This window comes from Neofelis nebulosa, chromosome 7, assembly GCF_028018385.1.
Source record: "Neofelis nebulosa isolate mNeoNeb1 chromosome 7, mNeoNeb1.pri, whole genome shotgun sequence".
NCBI lineage: Eukaryota > Metazoa > Chordata > Mammalia > Carnivora > Felidae > Neofelis > Neofelis nebulosa.
In genome coordinates this window covers 86,805,131-86,821,333 of record NC_080788.1, presented here as the reverse complement: position 1 = coordinate 86,821,333, position 16,203 = coordinate 86,805,131, and the positions used below count along the sequence as shown (strand labels likewise).

The 16,203-nt window shown below is 41.9% G+C and overlaps 1 protein-coding gene across 2 annotated transcripts; it reads right to left on the bottom strand.

Annotated features, from left to right (window-relative positions):
* Positions 1-414: 414 nt before the first annotated feature.
* PAX9 (paired box 9) lies at positions 415-15,899 on the bottom strand. Of its 2 annotated transcripts, XM_058738858.1 has the most exons (5): positions 15,490-15,899; positions 14,100-14,726; positions 10,966-11,108; positions 1,712-1,934; positions 415-1,514 (listed from the first exon to the last, which is right to left on the bottom strand). In XM_058738858.1, the coding sequence occupies exons 1-5, from the start codon at positions 15,491-15,493 to the stop codon at positions 1,501-1,503; spliced, it is 1,011 nt and encodes a 336-aa protein (XP_058594841.1). In that variant the 5' UTR covers positions 15,494-15,899; the 3' UTR covers positions 415-1,500. The 2 variants fall into 2 exon arrangements, with proteins under 2 accessions (XP_058594841.1, XP_058594840.1); XM_058738857.1 differs by having other exon boundaries at positions 415-1,934; positions 15,490-15,894.
* Positions 15,900-16,203: the final 304 nt, after the last annotated feature.

The window sequence follows — 16,203 nt, the reverse complement described above, 5'->3', positions numbered from 1 at the left end:
ACTAGGGGCGCCTGGGTGGCGCAGTCGGTTAAGCGTCCGACTTCAGCCAGGTCACGATCTCGCGGTCCGTGAGTTCGAGCCCCGCGTCAGGCTCTGGGCTGATGGCTCGGAGCCTGGAGCCTGCTTCCGATTCTGTGTCTCCCTCTCTCTCTGCCCCTCCCCCGTTCATGCTCTGTCTCTCTCTGTCCCAAAAATAAATAAAAAATGTTGAAAAAAAAATTAAAAAAAAAAAAAAAATAATAATAAAATAAAAAAAAAAAATAAAACACGACACGACACGACACCACACACACACACACACACACACACACACACACATCACAGCTCTATTAACATGAAAGTGAAAACAGAATTGGTCTAGAAAGACTTACTGGCTAAACTAGGTCCTTTAACTGCAGAAATGAATAAAGGGAATTTTAAAAAATTAAATAGCATCTGTATTTCTAATACCATCACCAGTTTACCTACATGTGAAACATGCTTCTGTACAACAATGTAAACTTCACAGCAAGCCATTTTTACATTCACTAGAGCAGAATTTTCCACTTTCTTTAAATTACAACATAATTTTGGGCTGAGATTGCTGAACACACAGGTAAGCCAACAATAACAGTACAATTTAGTTTCACAGTGGTTTTCTTAATATAAAGTTCATTTTAAGTGTCTTTGCAAAGCATTTCACATTAAACTTAAGTTTCTAAGTGACTTCCTTTAAAGCCTTCTTATTCAGATATTTTCCACCCTCATGTCTTTATATGCTTGGCATGTGTGTTGTTTGATTAGGATACAAAATGGGAGACTGGCTTGTTTAATCTGTTTTTGAGTCCTCTGCTGTAGAAAGAAAATGTCCTTCATAAGATGTTGAAGCCTTCACTGCACACACAAAATTTGGGGCAAGTCCAGGTCCAGGAGCCCACCACCAAACAGAGACAAAGACGTTGCCAGAAAGTCACCTTTACAAAAAGAGAGAAAAAAATAGATAGGGGTGGGAGGGAGGGGGGTATCCCATGGAATGAAAACACAAATGCACCATCCAGAGTCCGTATTTACAAACTAATAGAAAATATAAACATCATTGTATTTGGAACCGAGTAAAAACATCAGGAGGAGCTAAATTCAGATACGGCTTGTTATACATATTTTCCAACAAAATAGGTTATCTCTTAAAAATAAACAAAGCATCACTCAAGTCAATTATTGATTCGTTTCCTAATGATGAATTTAAACTTACTTGGTTACCTTATTTGATTAGAGGGTGCAGCGTAACTTTTCTGTATGTGTTTTCCTTTATTGATTTTGCAAAATCTCAACAATTGCACGTTTCAAAAGTTCAGGTTGATTTAGAATAAATATACACATGTGGTTTTACCAAAGACTAGTTTTAAAAGTTCCTTAAGCCCTTTGAGGGGTGCAGGTTTCTTTGCTACGTTAAAACAGTGTGTGGGCAACACAAATGTCTCATTCAATCCTTAAGATTGCTTTTGTTTTCAAATCCTAAAGTCATGTCAGGTTTTCTGCAAGAGAGAAGTTATGGCAAGAAATATTTGTCATCGGCACAAAGGATGTGAGTCCTTAAAGCCAGCTTTGGGGGCGGGAGGGGTGGGATCCGAGACCAGGGGAGAGGGGGAGGGTGTGCTGAGGGGAGACCCGGGTGAAGCTGCCGCGGACAGAATTTCCCATCAGAGTGCAGAAGCCGTGACAGAGTGACTACCTTCTCTGGCTGCCTGCATTCCCTTGAACGCCAGCGATGCGGGAATGTCACAGTTGTGGGGGGAAAGTGGGGTGCCGCTGGCATGTTGCCACCCATGTCCAGCCACATAACCGGAAGGAGCGGCGCTGTAGGTCATGTAAGGCGACACTTGGGCCGGGGTCGGATAAGGAGCCATGCTGGACGCTGACACAAAACTGCTTACAGCTGGTAGACCATTTGGTGCCTAAAAGTAGGAAGAGAGAAGAGGTGAAAATAATTACATTGTAGTAGTTGACATTTCACGGGTTTGCAGAAAGAGGCAGAATGTAAGTTCCTCGAGTAGAAGCAATATTCTGACTCTAATTTCTGATTTTTTTAGATCTGATCTTTATATTCTAAATGCATTCATAGTCTCGCTGCTTAAACATAAGGCCCAAAAAACAAGATATTATTCTTTCCACAAAGGCTTTGAGGAGGCTACAACAAGAAAATTCATAGTACTTGCTTTGCTATTTGGAATTATAGGAAGGAAATACAGGGTGAGGAAAGAATTAATGGTGATTAAATACTCTCAGAAGCCGTTCAGCTATCCGGATGCCTTTGTCAACCTTCCCCATACTTGAGTTTTGTTTGGCTCTTTTGTTGAAGCATTTGTGAAGGGCCTGGTTGGCGTAGCTTTCATTTCCAGTAAAGAAGGGCACGGAGTGTAGGCTGTCACTCCAGACTCTCAAAATGAGCACAACCTTTGTTAAATAAAACATGGGCCGTATTTTAAAAGGTCATGTTGAAAATGCCTGTTGGACAAAGGACATGCAAAATCAGGCAGTTGTCTTATAAGAGTTCTTAAATGAAGATTGGGGATATTTTTTTCCAGAGCTATTTTATCAACAAGAAAACTGTCTATTGGAATATAAAAGAACTGTATATGTGTGGTTTTGAAATTGGAATATTGGTTTGCAAAGTTTTGGGGTCCTGTGATGAGTTTTTAAAAGCCACATGGATAACTCTCTTGAAAGGAATTTAAATGTAAAATCCTAGTTTGCAAGCAAAATGCAGCAGCCCAGGCAAGGAGCTCTGTCTAGAAACCAGTGTTCTCTTGGCATCCAATAAGTTACTGTTGGTATTTTTACTATTAACAACAATAAAAACACCCCAATTTCCTATCCTGATTCTGGCATGACCACTTGGTGTCTCAAGTAACTTATATTTTTCCCCTTCAATTTCTACATTATTTAGAAATAAAGAGTAAACTTGTTTCCTGGCAGAGATGTGAATGAATTAATACATCAACATATTTCCTAATGAGAGTAAATGTATAATATAATTACTAGTAGTAAAACCGATTCAATCCTTAGAGGTAAGAAAAGAGCAGACTTGTGTTAGATACTTTTTCTAATTCAATTACAACATATAAATTGTTTCCTAATTCATTTGATTGTTATTTTCACTTCCACATCTATGAGAATGCAATGGTGGGCTCTCAAAAATGATTTTCTCCATTTAGAGTAATACATGGAATAGAATAAACACATGGGTATGATTTAACACTGCTCATGGATTTCTGACAAGATAAGAATAAAAGTAGAGGGGTTAACCTTGTGTACTTGGTCTGTTAGAACACATAGATCCTGTTCTGTTTGTCAAAGTGCCTGTTCTTTGAAAATGAGGAAGGGGAAAGGAAACTAAGGTTTCTTGAATATGCCCTATGTTGCAGGCACCAAGAAATATCCAACATCGTTTATGGAATAATGAAGATTGGTGAATTGTAACTCATTATAAACTACTGGGTTTATAATAATGGCAAGATAATATATAATGATTACAACACAATATTACTTTCATTTAATTTGATTTCAATTGAAATTAAAATGTATTTCAAGGGTCCTATAGGATGGTGCTCTATTTTTAACAAATCATTGCACATCACTTTAAAATATAAATGAAATCCTTATCCTCTTTTTATACACAAGAATGTAGATTAAGGAATTTAGCCATTTACCCTGGGCCAATTGGCAAATCAATGGTCATGTGTTAAAAGAAGTTATCACCCCTGCCTGACACAGGATCCTCTGTAGCAAATCTTTTCCTGCTTTGCCAGGACATTTAAAGAACAAACACAATTTAATCTCAAACTAGAGCATCTTTTGATATAACATCTTGTAAAAGATTCTTTCTTCTTCTAGAACCCTATTTTCATTGTTAGACCCTCATTCTGTTTCTTAGCTTCTGAAAAAAACAAAACAAAAAAATTTCCCCCTTTCTGAGGATGGCTTATCAGAGAATGGTTCAAAGGAGACACACTCTAAGGCTGTCAGCAGATGAGTATGAAGATAGCTATCAAATTGTAGAAGAAATCTAGCATTGCATAGAGATTATAGTTCCAATCATGTTCGTGTAGGATTTTCCCACTAACCCATGAGCAATTAGTTTTGAAAGGAATCATTCTGATCCAGTTATAGAAAGGTATTTGCATTTGTATTAGCCTCTTCCATTCTAGATTAATTTTTTATCCTGTTTACCATGTCAAGATCATAAAATAAGGTTAAATTTACTTTTAAAACAGTGAAAACCTTTGCTCAACATTTTACAAGTACATAAGGCTAAACTACTTAATGGTATACATGACAGAAACAGTGCTCTAGTTAGCCAAAAAATGTGTTGATAAATTTTATTTTTCATGACAGCCAAATTTTTCCTACCCATTCTTTTTTCTTTGCATTTTTTCTGTCATCCAGAATTATAGTTATCTCTGAAACACTTGCTTCACCATCTTCCCTTTACATCCTTGCCCTTAGAGCCATTGCTCTGTGATGTGCCCCCTTTATTTGGGGGCTCTTCAACTGTTCTCTTGCAATGTCTACCATCCCCTTAGGTAGACCCATTTCTTTTTGCCCAGAACCATCCCTCCTGACACATCAGGCTGGAGTGGACTCTCATCTCAGATAATGCTCCTAGGATTTAGGGGAGGAAGAATACTGGATTTAGGCCTTTGCTACCTTCAGGTGCCTTACTTATTCTGTGACTACATTTGATTGTTGGGCATAAAGTAAACACTACTAATTTGTTCCATATTTGTCCAATTTCTCATACTTAATAACACAAAAACAAATTTGGTGACTTAAGTATTTCAAAGTTTTCTAATATCCACAACATATTTAGTATCATTTTAGTGATGCAGTCCCTCTGCAGAAAGGATGAATAAGAAGGGAAGCTCAGGGAGGTTTGATCTCCTCGTCTTGTTAGAAAAAAGGCAAGAGGAGGCTAAAGTGAGAAAGTAGGTGATGGGCATTGAGGAGCCACTTGTTGGGATGAGCACTGGGTGCTGCATGGAAACCAAGTTGTCAATAAATTATATTTAAAAAAATTTTTTAAAGTGTTTGCTTAAGAGAACAGAAGAAAAAAAAACAAATCTTTAAACAGTATAAAAATAGCTCTTTGCTTTCCCTCAGGTTAAATTATGACCCAGATTTGGGGTGAAAAAAGTTTTGTCTCAACTTTCCTTCTCACTTGTAAAGTTCAGATTTAGAAATTTAGAAAAAGCAGCATAAACAAGATGAGATGACAAACACACTTTAAAATGTGCCTGCCACCTTCACTATTCATTCTAGTGACTCAATAAACACATCAATTTTCTCATATTAATTCTGAAATATGATGTTGGCAAAAGATATAAATCTCTACTGGGTAAAGTAATTGTTATTTATGAAGCAATCACTGAATGAGTAAAATTTTCCACCACAAAGGAAAACAACTACAGGTAGCATTGATGTTTGTTTATTCTTTCCAGTAAAAAAGTACATGACTTAAACTTCCCAAATCTGTTTAATGTTTTCAGTGAAGGGCATGTAATTAATCTGAAAAGCTAGTTAGGCTGAGTAGAGACTACCAAATGTACACCATAAATATAGTGGGAGCAAACATGCTAAATTACTCTATTTAATTGGATTGTAAATATGATTTATAAATCAACCAACATATGGAATCCCCAGAGAAGAGTAAACAAATTTTCCAAATGAAACCCCAGCAATGGGCATGTAATGGAAATCCCATTTTTGAAAATGACTTTACCTAAAGATTCCATAAATAAGACCTCAATCCATCAACTGCTTTTTTATGTGGATCTTCCATAAAAGCCATGAGAATCCTTTCCTCTAAAGAACTATACAAGGATCTCCCTGAAGCAAATGATCTCCTACCTAATTTTGACAATGAGATTTACTAATACAAAGTAAAATAGACCAAACAGCATACCCTAGAAAAAGTTGAATGTTTGTTGAATGTTTTTAGGAAAAAAAAAAAAAAAAAAAAACAAACATTCTATCTCACTGGTATTAAAGAAAATAGTCTAGGGAAAAAAAAAACATAAAATACAATGTCAGTTAAGATTTGAATGAAAAAAATGAGTTTTCATTTTACTTGTTCTAAAATTTTAGAAACATAGATTTGCCATTTTCTAAAAACATGCTTTTAAATTAGTATATTGAGAAGCTATATTGGCAGAGAGCTAGACTATAAATAGTTTGAGAACAGGGCTTGCCTCAATCATCTCCTATCCTCATAAAATGGGCCATATCATAGGTGTTTCATAACCATTTGTATACCTTAGTGCAGCCTTTTGATACTCTTGCTTTAAAAAAAAAAAAAAAAAGTCACTTTTGATCACTGAACAAGCATTATACATTAAGTAAGCAAAATGAATAAAGCTGTTGAAAAAAGTAAATAAAAGTTCTAATCTAGCCATTTCATTATTTATGGTTGTTCCATTTATCCACACACCACCACCCCCACCCCCCAAAAATGGAAATGCATTAATATCCAAACGCTTTTGACCATGGCGGGAGGAGGGAGTGGGGGGAGGGTGGAGACTGGTATGACAACTGTCTGGCAATTAGAAGTGATAGACAGTAGTCTTCACATTCTGAGAATTGTCTACTCAACATTTTCTCCCTTGAAGAAAATGCAAACAGCAGCGCCCAATCCTCTACCCACAATCTTTCATCCACTCATCAGTTCTACCTGGGTCCTCCTCTTATTATAAAATGAGTTTACTTTGGCTTTATAGTAAAGCAGATTTAGCCACAAATAGAGATGTGCTTCACCTAGAATTTCAGCCTCCATAACATAAGCAAGAAAAAGTTTCAGATCTGAAAATAAACAAGATTTTCTTGCTCTTCTTGGTGTAATCTTTGTTTGACTGTTGTTCTACCGTTCTTAATTCATTATGCAATGACCTAGTAAAACAAATCTGATAAAATGAAATGATGGTTGTAAATATGGTTTCAACATTCATCCAAAAAGATCTTAATTATGCTTAGTTATCACATTGTAGATCTAAATGTCTCTAGGTAATGGAAAGCTGCTACTTAAAATTTTTCCCTAAATTTTATATTTCCAAAATATTAAAATTAAGGTAGACATGAAAAAAATTTAAATTACTTTTTTTTTTTTTGTATTTTATATGACACATTTTACTGCTACATCATTAATCTTGTTTTAAGACACTAATAGTTAAAAGCTACCCAGGTTAAGGAATGTTTTCCATAATAGACAATATCATGAATTTCAAACACTTTCTACTGGCATTTGCCTACATTTTGATTCTCTGCAAAATTATAAATTACTTAACATAAAATTAACTTTATTTCATATGTTGAAAAATCCAGTGCAACTTCATTTATATTTTCATGAGAACAGTATGTCTACAAGGACAACCGGTGTTTAAAATAATGTACTAGAAAGTTATACTCAGGATTCTGAAATACTATATTTCTAATACAATATACAAATTAATGCTTCGTAAGAATTTCAGATTAATTTATGTCTCCAAATCCAACCATTTTCACAGCTTGTTAACTCTTAACTTTTTAAGTTCAAGTATGTAAGGATTTTTCCTCATTCCTGACATCTCGATTTGTAGCTAACGTTATATTAATCTTGCTGTCTGAGTTAACCTACACTAACCAAAACTGAAGATACGCAAAGCTTATAAATCTAACATTCAGATTACTTCAATTAGAGTACCAGATATACAACATATTTTTTTCTGAGAAAGTATGCCCAATTGTAGAAAATTTTTCAAGAACTATACAACTATTTATAAACTGTTTAAATAAAATGCATTAATTCACTAAGTACAATATAAAAGGGTAGATATATTCCAAAGCCCGCCCCCCTTGTTTTGCCATGCAACTGCATTCAGTAAAGGTTTTCTGTTTTAACAGAAGAGAACCAGCCATTAGGAACCAGAGAACATTGTTGCCATTCAGAATTAGAGGAGATTAAAGATTTCTAGCCCAATATTAAATGCAGGTGAAAAAAGCCAAAACAAATATTCTTTTTTCTTCTATCCTCAAGGGTAGACAATAAGGACTTCTAAATGGTAATATAAAGTATTGACTTCATCTTAATGAGTAAGACAAGTTTGAGTACTCTAAATTAGTGGTTTAAAAACAAAAGATAGGTGTGTATATAGCTGAAATGTGCATAAGGTTCTAATTACTAGCGATCAGGCATCCTTTTTTGTAGTTTAAGCTGAAAATAGAAACTCTAGATTACGGTAATCACTAGTACCTACAATCAGTTGTCAATTCAGTCCCTTTAGTAATTTTACAGGTGTCTTCTGGGAAAAGACTATGCTCTAAATCCTATGATTCTGAATTCTCAATGTCCTCCTTTATGTACTAAAATGAAACTTGAGTCATATAATATTGCACTATTTAATAAAAATTATAAGTGCCCTGAAAGTATTATGTGCATAATTTTTGAGAATTTTTTGCCAAAAACTTTCAAATTTTGTTCATTACACAAATAGAAAAATGTTACCTGAGTTTACATTTTGGTTTTTAAAATACACTTATGCTGATAACATTTTGAAAAATAACTTAAAAATAAAGCTGCTCTTTGAATATTGGTGAGGGAAATGCATACACACACACAACACACCTTACCATTGCTTTTTTGTTTATGAGCAAGTATTAGTATAGAATTTTACCCTCCAGGAAATCAATGTCCAAGTTCCAAAACTGTTCACAAAATGACACAGCCTAAATTTCTCTACCTACTTAGCACACCTTCATCATTAAGCACTATTTTGATCATTATAATAACCACTGATTTAATTGTACTTAGAAACTTCTGAAATTTTGAAATTTTACATCAACTGAATTATATTACCACATGATAATACAGAAGATTAGCATCCTGCAATTAAGAAGTTTCAAATTTAAGTTTGATATAAATGTCTTTTTCTTCTGGAAAAAAAAATTGAACTTGTTCTCTTAGGTACTTAGAACAATGCTTATTTAGCCACTTATGTCTTTAATTTACTTGCTTTTATAAATCTCATAATTCAGTAATAATCAGCGTATAAAATGTAATCAACTTTCATGTTCAGAATATACAGATTTTTTGAATCAGCTCTATTTTTATTTTAAAGTGGTCTGTTTGAAGTATGTGTGTAAATTAACCATTTCTAAATGAGTATAAACACTAGATCTATATAATTCAAGGGAGGAAAAAATGAAATCATCAAAGATTTTTGAATTAAGACATTGCTTTATATGTAAACTGGGTTTATCAACTATATGTGAGAATTAAAAACTATTTTTCAACTTTATACTTCACGATGTTATTCCAACAAATGATGACCTAATAAAAACTACTGAGCACCTATTAAACGCGAGCTACTATGCTGGATGCTTTAAATACACTCCTTCTATTGTTTGTAACAACACGCCTTGACACTTTTTGACTATGAACTCTCCAAACAAAGTATATGCTCACACATCCCCACCCCTCAAAATCGCTTGTTTTTAGAAGACCATCTCTAAACCGCCATGTATAACCACTGGTAACTTTTAATGGAGGTTTACTGTGCGCCTTACGACTGCATTATCTCATTGAATCTTCTCAACATCTCTTGAGGTTGGGACTATTATTTCCCCGTTTTACAGATGAAAAAATGGAGGCGCTAAAATTACTTGCTTAAGTGGCAGTGGTGCCAGAAGATCGGAGCTCCTAACCGCTGTACCTACCGCATCTTCTTTATGATAAGGAGCTTTTTAAAAAGAAAACGACAAACTTTCGTATAATTTCTCCATGACATTCTTTACAGTAGAAACAGATACGGGAAAGGGACTCTTTCTTTGCTATTTTCGAGGATCTTTGTCACGGGAGAACTAATACGTATATGAGTCTCTTTTAACAAAACAGGGAGAGAAAAGGAAGTGGAAATGGCGTTCGAGAAAATGAGAATTAGGATTTTTTTTTTCTTCCCAAGTGAATAAAAGCAACAAGTTACATATCACATAAAACGCTGCTTTTTGACAGCTAAAACATTAGGAGTTTTAGGACTTCAAAATAATAAAACGAAAACTGGGTATTTGGGGGCTTCGGAACTGGAGTTTGGCGTTAAGAACCTTGCAAATCTACCCAGACCCGCTCAATGAAACCTTAAGCTGCTTTAAGGTCCGTGTTTGTTTGTTTGTTTGTTTGTTTGCTTTTCGGGGCTTTGAACTCCTGACTCCAACTTGGTGATGAGTTTAGACTCAAACCTCTAGGGCGTCAGTGGTGGTGGTTGCTTAATTTTTTCCGGGTGGGGGAGGGGGGCGGGAGAACACGAGTGTTTTAATTTTTCTTTTTGCAGAGTCGGGGGAGGGACAGAGGGAAAGAAAAATTAAACGGTCCACAGCCAGTCCGTATAATTTGAGGTTTTCTCACAAACCTCCCTTGGGAGATTACAACGTGACCCTTAATCTGGAAATGGTAACTTTATTAGGTTTATCTGGTTGCCCTCTCCAAACGATCACAGGGCAGGCTACGCCGGCGTGTTTGCAGGGAGCCGCCGTACGAGACACGCGCGAGCGTGGGGACCCCGCAGCCCACCAGCCCGCAGGCCCCGACCCCCGGCGTGCGCTTCGCGGGTGTTGCAGGCAGCCCGCGCCGGCGCCGCTCAGAGAACCCAGGCCGCTCTCCCGGCCCCTCGGAAGCGCCTTCCTTGGGTTACTATTCCCAGTGCGAGCAGCAGATTGGGCTTCGGGGGCCGCGCCTGCAGAGGCCAAACAGGCCTGGAGGCGCTTCCACCGCCCCGGGCCCTCGGGCCCGCGGCGGGGGGTCGTGGCTCAACTCCGCCCTGCAAGGTCCCGGCCTCTGTCCCGCCTCACCCAACCGTGACCGCCGGTCGGCCTGGGCTTGCCCTCGGTCGAGGCCCAGAAAGAACTGGGTCCTGCGTCGCCCAAACCCCCGCGGCCCACCCGGCGGGGCCCTCGCCTTCTCACCTGACCGTACTTGGCTTCCTGCTCCAGAGCTCCCTTCTCCAGCCCGTTCACCGCGTGGGGGGCGGCGGCGGCGAAGTTGTTACGGCCCAGGCTGCTCCACTCCTCCACCTTGGGGCTGTGGTAGGGGGAGCTGTCGCTCACTCCTGGGGAGGACGAGAAGGCGTCAAGCTGGGGCTCCAACCCGCGCACCCCGGCCTGAGACGCGGCCTGAAACCGCGACCCGCGAGCTCCAGGGCTCCGACCCCTGCCCTCGGCCTCCCGTGGGCGCTGGTCCCAGGCGCGGCCTCGCCGGCTTTCAGCCCAGGGCCCCGCGACGCTGACTCGCCTCAGAGTAGGCCTCTCCGAGCTCTTTCACCGAGGCCTGCGGGAAGGTTTCTTTTTCCCCCTTTTTCAAAAGCCTTTGATTTTCTCCTCCCCCCCGCCCTGCTCGCTCCCCCCGAGGAATCGAATGGAAAGAACCTGGGAGTTTTCCCAAATTAGGGAAAGAACACGTGAAGCTGTTCATCCCAATCGTAACCCAGGGTTGACTCGGGATTGACGAAAGCTGGTCCTGGCGCAGACTGAAAAGGGAGAGAGGAGCGTCCTTGGCCTAACCGTCCTTGGCCTGTGCTCCTGCTCAGAGACATCTAGAAAAATGCTCACTGTGCTGTGGGGATCTAGTACTTAGGTGGATAGATGAGACAAAAGACCTGCAAAGTCCTTTGCAAGCAAATAACTACGTGATGGCCACAATGCACATGCAAAATACACATGCATAGTTTCTGTCTTGTGTGTGCCTAACTTATGTGTGACTACCCTTGATGCTCTATGTCTACACGTTAAATATGTGAGGTTATGTGCATATGACTCAGAAAATAAATATTACAATTACCCCTGTAAATGCCACCAGTGACAGTGGTAAGGTTATAGAGAGAGGGTGGGGTTTTTTTTTTAATGAAATAAAAAGTTAAGAAAATGAAGGTAGAATTAAGTATTTTGAAAGGAGTAAAACCATCAGTTATCCTTTATGTTCTTAATAGAGAAAGAAAATTATACACTGTAAAATGATTACCACAATACCTAAATGTGTGCCTATTAAACCACTGCCATCTTTGAATGGCCAACTGCAGTTTTAAAGAAGAGATATTTGAAGACTATGAGCAATGTGTTTTTGTCTTTGGGACCTATGGGTGGAGGACTGAAGTTTGATAAAGCCGCTACAACTTGATTTTAAATACTTCCATCTGACACAGTGCTTTGAAGGAGCAATCATTTTGTAGAAGTGATCACTTATAGAAATAATCATCTTATGTTCATAGATTTGTCAGAAAACATGTTTAAAGCTGGCCTCCAGAATCAACATCTAGAACAAACAGTTGCTCCTCTCCATATACTCCATTACTTTTCCAACTGATATTTGGTCTGATTGTAGGATCCCTGGGGAAGAACAGTTGTCTTTTCAAATCTGTCAGTCTTTTTTTTTTTTTTTTTAACTATTCCTCCTCCTTTCCAAAGGATTAGATTGTGTTCCAGTTTGCACCAGGAAACCGTGTTTTGGTGCAGAACTGCCAGTCTCTCTTTGCCTTCCCAGACAAAAGGCAATCGGTGGGCACAAGCCTGAAGTTATCTTAAGAAATTGAGATCCCCCTGTGAGCCCCCATTTCTGCTGATCTCACACTTTCCCATGAACAGGAGCTTCCTTTAAATGTCACTGAGGTCAGTTTATCCTATAAATCAAGGGCAAACTCTCTCCAACTAAAGCTCCAACCAGCCCCGAATAAGACAAAACTGAGCTCCTTAAAGGATCTTGTAAATTGACAGTCAGAAAACAAGAATATGAGAAATCAGGGCTCTGCTTTAATTACTTAAAAAGATAATTGTGCCAATGTGGTGACAACAGAGAAAGACAGGAAATAATTAAATGAACTATTTCCCCCCCCCCTTCCTATTTAATTTTTCTTCCGTGCTTTTTAAACTTTTGGCCAACAAATTTAAAAGGTAGGCTCTTATCTCTGTATTATTTTAATTCTGCATCTAGGACATTTTGACTTTTTACCCCTACCAAGAAAGAAGCTAATGCTGGTTTTTCTTGTTGTTGTTGTATTGTTTTGTTTAACTATGAAGTAAAAAAAAAAACAAACTCTGGTCTGCAGAAGCCGACTGAGCTGGGGGGGGGGGGGGAGCTCGGGGAATCCTTCTTACCAACCAGAAAAGACACTGGGGACACCACAAGGTCAAGGGTGAGAAAGGAAGAGAACAGCGGGGTGGCACTGCTGAAAACGTGCAAGCACTACATATCCACTGGCATTTCCCGGGACCAGGAGACACTAAGGAGAAGCCGCAGGCGTGGGGAAAGGGGGAAAGAAGAGAGGACAAGATGGAATCACCACGCATTTTGTCTCCATCACAGCGGTGGTTGGTGCTACTTCCTAAGATACAAATAGTGAAGTCTGTTAAGGTAAAGGCCGGGGGGGGGGGGGGGCGCTTGGAAAAAAAGGGAGAGAGAGAAATAAAGCAGAAAATTAGTCCCAGAATGAGCAATGCAGTAACATGCAAGTTACTAGTAGTAACTTCGGGACCTCAGTTTCCGAGGAAAATGAAGTGAAGCATAAGAATGAAACCAATTAGGTGACATTTGAACTTCCTGCCTGAGCAAATTTGGCCTGATTGCCAGAATCCAAGAATACTGCAATTTCCACAGGGTGCCCAACTCCTCGCGGCCGCATCTGATCCCCAAACAAGCTGCCCGCAGCGGTGTCTGCAACCGGCAGCCCCACGCCCGCTCAGTCCTCCCGGGCTGAGCCCCCAGTCCAACTCGGGCCACGCTCTCCAAGTGAGCGAGCGGGTCTGAGGCAGCAGCGGCGAGAGAGGCGGGGGAGGGTGGAAAATGCGAACCATGTGTTGGGGATGGGGGGATGTTATGGGTCTGGTAGTTTGAGATGAGGCAGGAGACTGTGTGTGGCAAGGAAACGGAGGGCATGAATTTCAAGTTAATGAGATCAGGACACCCCCCTGGGAGGACTCCATAGTTTCGAAAGGAAAAAGCCTCAGGTGGTGGGATAGACGCGGGCTCGGAGGCCGCAGATACCGAGACACCAGCGAGGGTGTAGGGGAAGACTCTGCAACGTCCACACATCCGGCCCGTGAGCCCTTACCTTGGTCGGTGATGGAGCGAATGCCCAGGATATCGGTGACGGAATGGGAGGAGGGCCAGGTACGGGGCATGGCCACCGAGCCGGGGATGGCTGGCACCCCGGGCGGCGTGGGCACCTTAGCTGCGGCCGCCGTGATGGGGCTGGGGTACGAGTAGATGTGGTTATAGGGCAGAGCCGGCTGCGGCGCCGGCTGGTGCTGCTTGTAGGAGTCGTAATGACCCTGTTGAGCCAAGTTGCCGATCTTGTTGCGCAGGATGCGGCTGATGGAGCTCACCGAGGGCACGTTGTACTTGTCGCACACGCCGTCCGCCAGCAGGCGGTCCCGGATTTCCCAGGCAAAGATGCCAGGGTCCCTTTGCTTGTAGGTCCGGATGTGTTTCACCACGGTGGGGGTGGTAACTCGGGGTTTGCTGCCCCCAATGGCTCCCGGCAAGATCGAGCCTGTCTCGTTGTAGCGCGCCAGAATCTTGCTGACGCAGCCGTGCGAGACCCGTAGCTGGCGGCTGATGTCACACGGTCTGATGCCCAGTTGGGCCAGTTCCACGATACGAAGCCGGATGGCGTTGGGCAGCGGCCTCCCGTTCACGAATACTCCTCCCAGCTGGTTCACCTCCCCAAAGGCTGGCTCTGCAAAACGAACACACGGCGCGCGGGGACACGCACCGGGAGTTTGGGACAGCCGTTTACCACTCGGCCTCCGCCCGCATAAGAAGACAGGGCGGATGCACCCACCCCGGACTAGGGACCTGGGCTTTTCCCAAACCCTATTGTCCCCGAGTCTCGCCCAGTGGCCCCAAACCACTAAGGTCGAATGGGACCCCCCCCCATTCCGGTGGTGCCTGCGGCCACTACAAGCAAACAAAGTGGTGGGACACAGGGCTGCTCCTAGTGTTCAAAAGTCTCCGAAGCGGGCAAGGAGATCGGTCTTGACGCCTGCAACAGGCTCCTTCTCGCCTTCTCGGCGCTAAAGTCTTTGGGCCGCTACCCCTTGAGCCCCAGCGCCCCGCCTGGAGACCCGCGCGATTAGACAAGGTCTAGAAGAAACTACAGTTTGTTTGTTTTTTTTCCCCTCACGTTCTGAGTGTGTGAGTCTACGTGAAACAAAACTTGGTCCTCCACTAAGACTGCGGAGCTTGCTGATGCCACCGCTCCCTTCTTTTAAAATCAGAAAATGGCATCAACAGCAACCCAGTAGCCAGCGTTCAGACTGAACTGCTGTGCGCCCTGACCCTTAGCGTGTTCCTAACAACTTGTAGAAACACGAGCAAAGTCAATAAGAAGAGTGTGAGCGCTCAGTGGTGCGCGCCCTCGCTCTCCCTCCCTCCCTCCCTCACCCTGTGGTTCCCTCCCTCCCTTCCCGGCTCTGACAGCGTCCCCCGCCGCCACTCACCCATTGCTCCGAGCAGTACACCAACGGGGCCCCAGTTCCGCACTCCCAAAAAGTAACTTTTCGCACAGCCTCAGTGGCCCGGCTCGTCGCTGCCCCGGGCCGCCGGTGCCTCCGCTTCTTCCCAGGAGGAGGCGGCGAGAGTGCAAAAGGAAGGAGTAAAAGGAAGTCTGTGCCCCGATGAAAGAGGCTAGAGTTCTGCATTTCAATCTAAGCAGCAACGTGGGCTGGCCTGAGCTGGGCCGGGCGGCTCCGTCAATCACTCACCAGGGACACGCCCTCAAAGAGGAGGGTCCGAGGGCAAGCTGCGTGGTGATTGGTGCGGCCAGCTGAGCGACAGTGCAGTCCGGGAAAGTCCTTCCGCTGTCTCTTTCAAGCTTGCTCTGCACCTGGGTGACTAAATACAATGAAAATGGGAGTTTGACACCTTCCCAGGAGCAGCGCAAACAGACAACACAATCGGGCTGATAAAAATGCTGAATAAGCAAATGAAAGCGTTTGGTCTGAATTTGAGAGACTCGAAGGGAGAAGGGGTTGAAGAGACTTCTAGGAGGGGAGGAGGGACAGATGCCTCAGAATTGAAGTTAAAACTCCAGGTGGGAGGTGGGGGGCCACCGTTACGAGGGGCAGTGGTTCTTAGAATTGCCCGTCATGCGGGCCTCCAGGGGCTGTCTGGAGAAGAACCTATTACCGGCAGAGGCTACCTCACTCCAGCCT